The sequence below is a fragment of the Megascapheus bottae genome, chromosome 3 (assembly GCF_031878675.1).
Source record: "Megascapheus bottae isolate mThoBot1 chromosome 3, mThoBot2.hap1, whole genome shotgun sequence".
Taxonomy (NCBI): domain Eukaryota; kingdom Metazoa; phylum Chordata; class Mammalia; order Rodentia; family Geomyidae; genus Megascapheus; species Megascapheus bottae.
In genome coordinates, this window is record NC_143511.1 from 22,426,009 (window position 1) to 22,439,372 (window position 13,364).

General features: G+C 39.2%; 1 protein-coding gene across 1 annotated transcript in view; it reads right to left on the reverse strand.

Annotated features, from left to right (window-relative positions):
* Positions 1-13,364, reverse strand: part of Tmc1 (transmembrane channel like 1) — a 152,464-nt gene that overhangs the window by 61,584 nt on the left and 77,516 nt on the right. The window contains exon 9 of the mRNA XM_090329065.1: positions 3,480-3,622. Within this exon, the coding sequence (XP_090185191.1) occupies positions 3,480-3,622 (143 nt within the window). The remainder of the gene's footprint in view (positions 1-3,479; positions 3,623-13,364) is intronic.

Genomic DNA, 13,364 nt, shown 5'->3' on the forward strand with positions numbered 1-13,364 from the left:
ACATTGTATCCTGTTCAGCTCAGAGGTGTTAGGGAATTTGGGATTTATTACTTTAAGTTAAAGTTTGGAAACATGTATTAGAGATTTAAATGTAAAATTGTTCATTAACGTCAGAAACTTTGCCTGTCCTTTCTTGCAAACTGACACTAGAAATCTGATGGTAAAATGTGGATAATGTGATTAGTATTTTAAAGGAATGTTTAAAAGTTTATCTCTGCAATTGGGTGTATTTTAAAAAAGGAAGGAAACTAATTCCAGACTTAGACTTTTGGTGCACTGATGTCTATAGTTCTTGCATTAGGGAAAAACTGTTATTTGAGTTTAAACTGTTGTTGGAGTTTTAGACAGTAATCTAAACTGCAAAAAAAAAAAAAAAAAAAAAAAAAAAAAAAGCCCTTTTCTAAAAGGCAAGAGGAGTGCCTTGAGCCCTAGGGGGCATGAAGGCAGAAGGAGTTCTTTGTGCCCTTAAAGGTTTTTCAATTGCAAATAAAGGCTAAGGTGTTGATTGTTTAAGCCAGTATCAGCAAAAGTTTTTAAGAACATTGGAAATGGGTTTCTAAACAATATTTGAAAGTGAAGTTGTCTTAAATGTTTAAAGAAAGAGAGAAAAGGAAAATCAGGACTACCAAAGTAATTGCTTAATTGCTATTTCAGCTTGCTCTTGTAACTTCCAGCTAGCCCATTGGAGAAGAACAGCAATCCTTATTCAGATGTAACTTTGGCCTTTTCCAGGTTCTAGGTAAGCTCATGCTTAGAGACTATTTCTGTGTCTACCACCTTGTTGCTCTAATTGGAGATACTTGGCCGTTTGTAGGACTCACTGATCTGAAAACTGCAGTTTTGAGCCAACCCCGGGCAAAGCAAAGTCCCTGTGAGATTGTGGTGTCTAATCTGGCAGCAGAGTGCTATTAAGGCAGAGTTGCTTTGGAGCTTGAAGCCGCAGAGTGCTAGCTCTGAGCTGAACAGCTGGGGGACAGCACTCAAGCACCAAGCTCAGGACTCACAGTGGCAGGGTGCTAGCCTTGAGCTGGAGAGCTGAGGGACAGTGCCCAGGCCCTGAGTTCAAGTCCAGCAACTAAGCAAGTGAATTGCCAATGGGACATTTATCCCTGTGTGGGGAAACTCTACTGGGACACGACGCAGAAAGCCTCTGCTTGGATGGCAGAGATGGTGTCAGATCTTAGTCACTTGTGCTTGGCCGATCAAATTAATCAGAGCCGGGAGGTCATAGAATAGTTTGTAAGCATGCCTTACTAATGCCCGTGCCTTTCATAACTGGGCAGGAACTTGTCAATCTTCTGTGATAGTGGATAGTTTAAAGCCCTAATTGAGCAAAATTTTTATTTATTTATTTATTTATTTATTTTTGACACCAGCCACAAATTCAGGAAAAGTTTGTGGATCTGAGACTTGTGTCTCTATTAATCTGTTTAGATCTGACAACTGAAGCATTGTTAAGGTTGCAGAAATTTAGTTCCCCAGACAATCAAGAAAAGGCTTTTGCAAATGGGTGCTATGTAACTACACTATTGTAGCCAAAGATGGTTTGTGCAGTTGTTAAATGTCAAATATGATCTCTAGTTTGGAGTAAATTATTATTCCTGATATCTAATCCTTGCAATCCCTAATAAATAGGCTAGGCTTTTTAAGGTCCCTGGTCAAGCACAGAGACAACGCCCCTGAGTCAGCTTGAAGAAGTCACAGAAGCCGAATCTCCGCCCATCTATCCCCTTTAGATGAAGGGACCAGTCATTTTTGGAAAGTGAGACAGGATAATGAGATATTAGAGATAGTGAAAAGAATAGAAATTGCACTTGTGTTTCTTTTAAAAATAAAGACGGGGGATATGTCGGGAGCAAGAGTGGAAACAAACTGTACTTTGATTTGCATCAGATAATTGCTTGATTGTCTTATTGTTTTTTGGCCTTCTCCTGTTCAATTGATCTGAGATTTACCATATGAATGTAACCCTCAACAGCTCCCTGATTAACGATCTGGATGTAACACCTGGGAGGGCCCTGGTCTCGGGAGGGGATAAAAACTTTGTGTTAAGAATAAACGGGGCGGCAGTTTTTGCTTGGGCTGCAGACCTCCTGGACCCGATGTGTTTGTCTCTCTTCTAATTTTTCCAGTCCCTGCCCCTTATTTCAGGAACCCCAATTTGCTGCCGGGAGGCCCCGGCAATTAGATTTCTTGATCCTGGCCATTCTAACTGGAGTGAGGTGGAATCTTAGAGTTGTTTTGATTTGCATTTCTTTTATAGCCAGAGATGTCAAGCATTTCTTCATGTGTTGATAGGCCATTCTTATTTCTTCTTCAGAAAGACTCTCTTTAAGTCTTTGGCTCATCTTTTAATGTGATGGTTGTTTCTTTGGAGATTAATTTTGGAGTGATTCAATTTTTGAGCTGTTAATATATTTTAGACATGAGGCCTACAATTTAGAGCTCTGATTACATTTGAGCAAATCAATAAATATCTTGGATATGCAATCTTCAATACATGCTTTTGTTTCAATTCCTGAAAAGACCCTTAAAACTAAATCTGACTGTTTTATTTTGGAGGAGCAAGCAACTGAGATAAAGATAGAACATACAACATATCATAGTTAATACTAGAGAGCTTCTTCTTTGCCTGAGTGGATATCTTAACCCTTCCTAAACTCTCAGACAGAGGATATGCTCACAGGGAGGCAAAATGTTTCATTTAAACATCAAAATAGAGTTTATGATATCATGATGTATCTACAGTCAAAAGAACATGGCCCTACATTGAGATGTTTTAGCCCTTCTCATCTAGTTCAGAAAAATTACCTAAAGGATGATTTTCTTTCATAGTCTCACATAAATGTGCTAGGTTTCTGTAGTGTCTTTATGTGGGTATTATAAGTACATTTTAGGCAGTAAAGGAAAAATGACATTTTTTTAATCAAGTGAAATTCTTTCCTCTACTCTAATAAATCATTTCCCATGACAAATTATGATTATACAAGTGACGTTGATGGTCTCACTGGGTCTCATTCATTTTTGCCAACTTATAAAGCTCATTTTGTTTTTGGATGAATGATTATACTGGCTTAAAAATGGAACACAGATTAGTGTCTGCCTTCTGAGCTGATTCTGCATCACAAGGCATTCTTCATGCAAAAGTTCAAGAGCTTCTCCCTTGTCTTGGCACCCTTGATCGATACCTTGAATACAAAAAGGCCCTTTGCAAAAATGTACAGTACTTAAAGCATAAGATAGGCACTACCATAGACACCCATGAGGGTTACTCAAAAGTCTGGGTTCTTGCTCAACCCTTCTGTTTTGGAGAACATTACTACCTAGTATTTGTACTGATATTAAAACTACATTTCATTTCTCCAAGACTGCATCCACTAGACATGAAATAAGAACAAAATTGCATCCAGTTCTCAAATTACCTCCCCCTTTGATTCCAAAAATCACTGTGTACTTCCCAAGAGACAAGTAAAACTTACGCTTTGAGGACAACCAGAAAGCTGTATCCGATGCACATTATCCCCACCAGGAAATAAGACAGTGGTAGCCGGAAGTTCAGCCATCCGATCGTTCGTTTATTGTCATAATAACCATAAAAGAGGATGGAATATTGTGCCAAACCCTAAAATCCAACAATAAAACCACTTAGCGCATGCTGTGGAAAGAAACTCAAAGGCAAAGATAAACTCGAGAGGAAGAACAAGATGACATTGATTTTCAAACTTGGGGTCACTGCTCTGACAGGAGCTCTAGTTTTTGTCCAGAATGTGAAGGTTTCAAGCTGTCACAATGATTGACATCTTCCTGGTTTACATGAAAGTCAGTGGTTTCTACGTAGATAACATTTTGAACCAAATACAGGCTTACTCAGCTAGAGATCCATTATCGTGAAATACACATTGATTTAAACATCAAAACAGAGTTCATTGTATCATTAGCCTTACAGTACTAAGAGCTTGTTTAATATGGTCAGGAAGAAATTTTTTTTTAAATGATGTAGCGGGTTCCCTTTTCCAATCAACTGAGCCATAATTAAATCAGTTCTCCAATGTGGGAGAAAGAGAAGGAATTAAGAAATGAAGTATTGTACTCATAACTTGACTTATGAAATGTTAACCCTTGTGTACAACACCTAAGTAATAACAATAAAATTATATTAAAGATAAAAGAACAGTCCTCTTTCATCACAGAGGTTGAGTCTCAACGTCCACTTATTAAAAATGATAAGCATTCAGGTACTGGGGATTGAGATCGGAGGATCTGGATGAGCAAGTCTGTGAGACTCTTAACTCCACTTAATCACCAAAAATCTAGGAGTAGAGCAGTGGCTCCATTGGTATACCATTAGCTTTAAACAAGAAGCTCAGGAACAGAGTACAAATCCTGAATTCAAACCCCCTGACCAGTACAAAAAAAAAAAGGCATGTAAATGAGATGACATTGAAACTAATCTACAGGATCTTCCATTCATAAAGACTATGACAGCATTTGATCTAATAAGCATGTTCACTAATATCTTATGTTTTTTTTCCTAAACATTACCTGTCAGAGTCAGAGTTACCATTTCCCAAAACCTCCCAAGTAAACTCAGTTTAAACACATAACACCAGCATATTTTGTCGTTTCTTCTTCGATGGCGTTTGCTTTTTTCTCTCACACAAATCTTCTGTGTTTTCCTGCACCTTTTTTTTTTTTGCCAGTCCTTGAACTTTCTCAAGGCTCTACCACTTGAGCCACAGCATCACTTCTGGCTTTTTTTTTTTTTTACCACTTATGGCTTTTCCTATGTATATGGTACCAAGGAACTGAACCCGGTCTTCATGCATGCTAGGTAAGCACTCAATCACTAGGCCAAACTCCCAGCCCTGTTTTTCTACTCTTATAGTCTTCATGTATGGTGTCCACATAATCATATACACACTCCTCATCTCCTTTCTTATATCTCTCTGGCAATCATTTAATATTACTATGCTTTGTAAAACAAGAAGACAATAACCTGCCAATCTGGGGTAGTCTCTTAAAATCAAGTGAATCAAACTAGAACCTTTCAGAACTTAATCAATGCCTTTAGTATCATTAATAACTACTTAGTTATAGGACTTATAAACCCACTTTGCAAAATAAAGTGGGGAGAGGGAAAGCATGCAAATGAAAAGAGAGAAATGACTCAGATGCTAAATTTCTAGAGAGAGAATGATAAGGAGTAATTGAGAAAACAATCTTAAACAAAGATCATATTTAACTCAAATCAAGGTTAACGAAGATGGAAAGAAAAACTATTCCTTCCAAATTTGTGGAAATCTTTCTTTCTTTTAATGCCAAAAGAACTAGTGGGAAATCAATCCACTCTCACAAGGAACCTGTGGGTTTAATTAGGGCTGAGATGAGATGAGAGGATTGTAAGTAAATAGTGTTGAACTTGCCTGCTCCACACAGGCCTGTATTTTTTTAGTTTAAGAAAATAAAGGCCATCATATGATGATTAATCTTGTGTGTCAGCTGGAGTAGACCCTAAGGAATGCAGATAAAATAGTTTCAGAGTACCTCTGAGAGGGGTGTTTCTGGATGAGATTAGCTTAGTCTTTGAGTAAATGAACTTAGTAAAGCAGATTGGCCTGTCCAGTGCTTTGGGCATTGCTTAAACCATCTAGGGACAGAATACAATGAATAATAGAATTTTCCCTTGTATATCCTGTCACACTGCTTCAGCTGGGCAGTCTCAGCTCACCTCTTCCTGCACTTAGACTGGCTTTCATGCCATCAGTCCTCTGGTACCCAGGTCATTAGTCTAAAACTTAATTATTCTGCTGGCTAGCATGTGGTTCTAGCATTCAGAGAACATAGGACTTTGCTTCCAAAAGTGTGAGCTGATTACCTAAAATTAATTTCCTTCTGTATGTAAGAAATATATTATTTACACTACCAATTTTACATAATATACAGAGTGATATATTATAAATCTAAATAAATAATTGTAAGTCTCCATTTATATTAGTTATTGTCCGCATATTTCTTCAGAACTCTGACTAATACACAATCCAGAAGAACATTTGGAGCTAAACAATTAGCAAAGAATCTCAGTGACAGAGAAAATAGACATGGATTTATCAAAGCATCTAAGACCCAGAAATCTTTATGATTTCCAAGCTGTGCCTTCCATTTCATCTTCTTGTTTCATACTAATCTAGTTCAGGTCCTTCTTCCATTCAATTATATTATATCCAACCTCTTTCTACTCTGTCCAGAATTTTCAGACTTGATACTCTATCATCTTGGGGCAATTATAACAGGATCTGAAAAACACAGATATCTGACCTGTGGTTTAGTTTACATCTTATAACCAAGACAGTTTATTTTCCCCTATAGAATGATTTTTTTCCAAGTTCCTCCTCTTTTCTTTACAATTAAGCCATCCTCTATGTCCTTGCCCCAGGCTTGACACTCAGCAATAATGACAGCAGTGATTATACCCATCAATGTCCTTTGTGCAGGACTTAGCACTTCCTGGATGCCTTCCCATCCTCCTTCACCCCACAGAATTCTCTTGAGGAGAAAACACTTCCTCACTCTGGGTGTTTTGTTCCATAGGTAGAAGATCCATAAAAGTAACTCTCTCAGCAGTTCTACCTCACTTTGACCCTGAAGAGCAGAAACTAACTGAATAGAAGGGCACAAATGATGCAATGCAAATATCCTCCCCCATTCTGGAGAGCCCATTCTGCGTTCTATCCCTGCAAAGGGAAGCCTGTCCTGGTAGAAAGGTCTGCATGTGAAGTCACAGTGTCACCACATTCTTCAATGCCTCCTCCAACAGTTACAGAAGTGACCTGTTTGTTTGTTGGTGCCTGTCTTGCCTGGGCACTGTCCTTAAGCATTTGGGCTCAAGACTAGTACTCTACCACTTGAGCCACAGCTCCACTCCAGCTTTTAGGTTCTTAATTGGAGATAAGAATCTCACAGACGTTCCGACCCAGATTAACTCAAAATCTTGATCTTGAGATCTCAGCCTCCTAGCTAGCTAGGATTAAAGATTTGAGCCACCAGTACTTACTATTCTTTGTCTGATTTCTTGTTAGCTTTTAACCTAGCTGGACTATAGAAAAGGTATTATTACCCATGATCTTGCCCACAGGCCAATACACATAAAGGTTCAATAGTTACTACCCATATACCTATTTTATACATAAACAAACTGAGATGCTACGTAACTCACAGCTTAAGTAAAGAGAAGATAAATAACTCAAGTTCACACAGCCAGTACATGATAGAATTTGAGTGTGAATGTGGTTCATCCTCAACCAAATGTAGTTGAACACTAGGCTGTACTCCTCCTGTGATGCCCTCTTCTCCCAAGATTTGTATGATATTACTGCCATGTATTCCCACAGAAAGAAATAGAGAAAGAAAAGACAGAGAGGGGTTTAGGAGTTTAGTGGTAGAATGCTTATCTAGCATTCACAAAGACCAGAGTTCGATTCCTTGGTACCGCACACATAGAAAAAGCCAGAAGTGGTGCTATGGCTCAAGTGGTAGAACTCTAGCTTTGGGAAAGCCCAAGGATGGTGCTCAGGCCCTGAGTTCAATCCCCAGAACTGGCAAAACAAGGAAGGAAGGAAGGAAGGAAGGAAGGAAGGAAGGAAGGAAGGAAGGAAGGAAGGAAGGAAGGAAAGAAGGAAGAAAGAAAGGAAGGAAGGAGAGAGAAAGAAAAAAAGAGAAGCTGTGTGTCAGTGGCTCGGGCCTGTAATCCTAGCTATTGAGGCGGCTTAGATCTGAGGACTATGGTTCAAAGCCAGCCAGGCACGAAACCCCAGGAGACTTTTATCTCAGATTAATCACCAGAATACCAGAAGTAGTGTTGTGACTTAAGTGGTAGAATGCTAGCCTTGATCTGAAGAGCTCCAGAACAGCATCCAGGCCTAGAGTTCAAAACCCATGACAGAGAAACAAAGAGAGAGGGAGAGACAGACAGAGACAGAGTCTGAGAGACAGAGATACAAAGACAGAGAGAGAGAGACAGGGAGATGAGAGAGAGAAGGAGAGAGGGGGGAGAGGGGAGAAGAGGGAAGGAGGGAGGGAGAAAAGAAAGGAAAAAGGAACATACCACCAAGCATGGCTTGGATCTACACCCTTGGATATGACTATATCCAAATGGCAGAACTTCTTAGAAAGAATGCTGGACATCTTTTTAAAGAGTGAACTTCATCCCTATATCCATAAATATTACAGTCCTACATTTTTCCTATTTCATCATTTCAGAATTAGAATTAAAAGACACCTTGAAAATGATATGAAAGGGAAATATAGCATCTGGAAAGCTTGTTAGGTGAGAACAAGAGCTACTACTGGGCCTCTAGCTCATCTGGTGTATGTACCAGTCAACATATGTTCAATGGTTGACACTTCATAAATATTACATCATACCACATTTGGGGTGGAGGAGATCCTGATTATACACAAAGAGTTTTTCTAAGTTTGCCTGGCTGCTATATATAATATAAATTTGTAAATGGAAGAGATATTATTAACATAGTTTCAAAACAGCTTTATCAATCACATTTTTAGGAGCATATTAAGGTGTGGCTTGAAATATGCAAGTCCTATAAGGGGAGGGGGGATGCCCCTCCCCCTCCTTTCTACCCAGTGGGCATGTAGCTCTCCAAACATCTTTTAAAACTCTGCAGCAGACATCTGGGAGTGACTAAAATAGAAATGAGTCCTAGCCCAGCCAACGTTCTATTCAGTTTCCATGTCAGTGCATCCTGCTTCCTCTGTGGGGACACTCTCCCACCCCCAAATCTGTGACAGAAGCCAGAATGGGAGCCAAGTGTCAAATGAGCATAGAAAATTCTAGTCCAACACTGAGATTCTATGCTAGCACTAATGTCTAGTAAGACTAATTCTTGCTGTAGTAGGTCTAACCAGAGTCATTGACACATTTTCATAAGAAAGGCAATGCTGTATAGTCACTACGAATCAACTCATATTTATGTAACATATATTAAGAACTTAATATTTGACAAATGGTCTACATAGACAGAATGAGAGTCTGGATTATAGAGGTCTCCAAGGGTTCTACAGGTAAAATATCTATTCATAAGTATTTGTTGCTTGGAAGTACAGTAGAATAGCATCTCTTTAGGGTTTCTTACAATAAAAAAGAAATACTCTCTGCATAAGCAAATCCTGTCTCCAGGAGGTGAAAGAGTTTTATCACCCTTAATAGCTTTTTATAATTTGTAAAAAACAAAAACAAAAACTATTGGATCATTAGTTTGAGGGAAAATAAGTTATGCAAGTATAACTGGTGGGAAAGGAAAACAATTTACAAAGCATACTTGTTGAAAGTGAATCAGGGTATACTTCTACTTATCCCAAAATTGTTAGCAGTAATACCTTCATATGGAAAAAAGTTTCAAGGGCAGTTTAAAGACAGGGCTGATGTTAATTAATATCTAATGGAGTGGAACCCAGGAGTAAACCTGACAGTCCCCTGTGGGCTGCATGCTGAGACTCAACCACAGCCGCCTCTCCAAGCATCCTTCACCTCTTTCCCCTCTCTTACTATAACTTAGATCTAGACACCTAAAACATATGTTATATGGCTTTTACTGTGGAACATGGAAATTACAAAGAGATAGCCAGGCCAAGGCTTAGTAATTCTTCTGTCAGTAAGAGGGTATAGTGCAGTGTCAAGCACTCTGTCCTTCCAAGAGCACTGATGGAGAGATTTCTTTCTATATCTGCATGCCACTATCTTCATACGGGGAACACTGGCAGGGAATACAGCTGCTGTAACCCTTCTTGCCATCTAATGGAATCACCATCAAGATCATGTTCCCGTTTGTTCTCTGTCGAACAAATGAATCTGTTGGTGAGGTTAAGTACCTAGAATTTAATAAAGTACCTAGGCATTTATTAAATATATACTGAGAGGCAGACATCATGCTAATACTTTATATATGCAATCTCAATTATTTTTATGCCAGCCTGATAGTGAAGCATCAATACCACCATTATACACGCACCGTTAGTTTGTGGTGGTTATCTAAAACCCCACAGTTAGTGTGCAGTTTTTGTGCTATAATTTAACTCTGCTTACTTCTGAAAGAAGAGCAGTTGCATTTTCCTTTGTGCCATAACAGGTACATAATGTCCATTGAGGAAAATTCTAGACCCTTGACTGGATGCCTGTGTGGGGGGCATGTCACATCAGGAAAATGGGCTCATTTCCTGGTCTTGGAATCCAACTCGCCTGTCACCTGGTTGGAAGGCTTGGCTGTGGTTTGTGATGTAAAGTAAGCCTACCTCTACTTCTGGGATTGCCCCTGCTGCCCTCTCGAACAGCACCTACCTCCCCCTGCCCTTACCACCTCTGTGCTGATAGGCTCCTGCATCCTATACTGATTCATTGTATTTTCCCAATAAAGGAGTCTCCCTGGTGCATCTGAGTGTCTTCCCTCCAGTGAGGGAGGGCTGGGTGTGGGCCCCCAGTCGGCCCTTTCCTTTCTCAGTCTCGTCTTAGTTGGGGCATGTTCTCTCTGTCGCTCTTGCGGGTCAGGAGGCAAGAAGGACTAAAAATCCCGACACCTGTGGTACCTGATTTTCACTTGCATGTTCTACAGAAAGTGTATACAGCAGATTCAAAAAGTTGCCCAGGGCCTGTTTTCATCCTTCCTTGCGGGATAGCGCTACCAAGTTAGTCAAGCCAGAAACTTAGACATTTGCATTATTGTCTCATTTTTACCCATAATCCACATACAATTGTTTGACAAATCACCAAGTGCCTATGCTACTATTTACAGGCCTAATAGGCTCCCATTTACAGGGCTTCCAGCCTCCATCTCACAGTAATCCAATAAACTCTGCATCACACAAGGGTCTTCTAAAGAATAGAACAGTCCATGTTTCTAAAACTGCTTCAAAACCCTTATACTTCTCTGCTTCCAACAGAATATAATGAAACATAGAATATAATGGTTCATGGGGCTTGAACTCAGTCTGGGCACTGTCTCTGAGCTCTTCAACTCAAAGCTACCACCCTACACTTAGGCCTGGAAGCTGTCCCTGAGCTCTTCAGCTTAAGGCTACCACCTTGCCCTTGAGCCAAGATCTACTTCCTGTTTTCTAGAGATTAACTGGAGACAAGAGTCTCAGGTCCTTTTGTGCCCAGGCTGGTTTTGAACCTTGATCCTCAGATGTCAGCCTCCTGAGTAGCTGGAATTACAGGCATGAACTACCGCACCCAGCTGAAATAAATTTTTGATGAAATTATCCTCCCCGATTAGAGGAGGTTGTAGGACTACTTAGTTTAGTCTGCCTCCATGAAGCTAGGCATAATGTCGCTTACCTGTAATCCCATAGGAGATGGTGGCAGAAGTATTTAGATTATAAAGATAGCTCCAGACTAAGGTAGTAAAAAAAAAAAGAAAAGTGACTCAAAAGCAAGAAAAAAGTGTCTAGCATTATGATTCAAGTGGTATAATACCATGAGACCCTGGGTTTAATAAATAAATTAAAGGATAGTTCCATGAAGCCTTTACAGACCCTCTCAGTAGAAGCTAGCAATCACTGGGGATATGAATGGTTATTCTTTTTTTTCTTGATAATTCCTTCACGAAACAGTGTTTCACTAAATGAAACACCATTCAGTCCTTCTCTATCTTTCCTTTCCCTCAAACACAAGAGAGATTACTACAGTGATATCTCCACTTGTTAAATTGGGGATTTGTTGGGCAGTTACCTCTCCAAAGGAACTTCCTTTTTTAGAAAATAAGCTGTGATTGGTGTAAACTGGACCAATTTAGAGTTGTGCATCAGCAAGACCATTTGGCTAAATGTCCTCCTGTTTGGTCTCTTTTGGTGATAGATGTGGGATGCTTGATGTCCATCTGCCTCTCCTTTTCAAACAAATTGTTCTGAGCTCAGAAGGAAAAGAGTAATTGTTATGGGGTCTTCTCCACACTCCAATACACCAAACTCCAGTAAATCTCAACACTATCTTCCACTGTGCCTCGATATGCCTAAAACATGGATCTAATAGCTTAGACTATCAAACTAAAATGGAATTTTTTTGTTTGTGCAACCAACAATAACAATAAAATCTCTGTGTATGGGGAATATGTTAGTTGTCATGGTACTTCCAGTACCCTGAATTCAATTTGTGCTTGCAGAAAGACTAAATGAAGAAATAGCTTCTGGTGATCACTAGCAATCCTCAATTAAACTGAATGCCTCCAGAGAGCCTCCTAAGCCACCCTTTTCTAGTCTCATGATCTATATTTATTTACTTATTTTTAATAAACCAGAGTAAGTCATCCAAGACAGCAACAGGACAATAGTAATCTTACACTGGATCTAATGAATCAAAAGCATCCAAAAGGGTCTGAAAAACAGTAAAGCTAGAAAGGCACTGGTGTTTTCCTATGATCCAATTGCCTAAAACTCACAAAATTAGTCAATATCAATCAAACAGTTGCTGTGTGGATTTTACTTCACATAGAGAAAATAGTCATGAGCTGGAACGCAGTTTAGTTGTCTGACATGTACAAGGACCTTGGTTCTATCTCCACCAATATGTGTGCATGCACATGCGCACACACACACACACACAAACACACACACACACACTGCAATTGTTACAAAGTAGCAATTAAAATATCATATTAGGAAGTTTTTGGATGGTTCTGTTGGACTTCTGAACTTATTAAAAAACCACCTTGTACCTCATAGAGAGAAGTTTCGGGGGAATTCATACTTGTGTTGTTGCCTAGATGCAACCTCTATTGAATACACTGATGATCTATTTAAGGAGGAGTCTAAGCACACCAGACAACACTGAAATAGGGAAAACACATAAAAAATCATTGAGTTCTGAAATGTTCAGTCTCATACAAGGAGCATATATTTTTATTGCAGACATTTAAGTTGAGCAATGTCATTGATATCAAGCATAAATTACAAGCAATCGATGGCTATTGAAGATGTCAGGTGATCACACATAGAATAAATACTTGACTGAATTACTTCCAAACCTTTGGGAAGGTAGCAATTTATCAGTTTTGGATTGGACTCATGTTTTGGTGCTATGTGCTCATATTCCACAATGTCATTTAATAGGCTTGAGATTTTCATCTAAGTCAATATTCAGAGATCAGAATTTTCCTACCAGGGTAATTTACCAAACAATCTTAACTTCTCACTTGCACACTCCGATGCAGCAAACATTGTCTGCTTCTCAGAAATCTAAAACAATTTACCCCTTGAAAAAGGAATTCCTGAAGGTTGAACAATTAACTGACTCTTAAAGCATGTGACTCTATGCATAGATTCCAAACATATCTCTTATAAATATAGACAGGACAGTA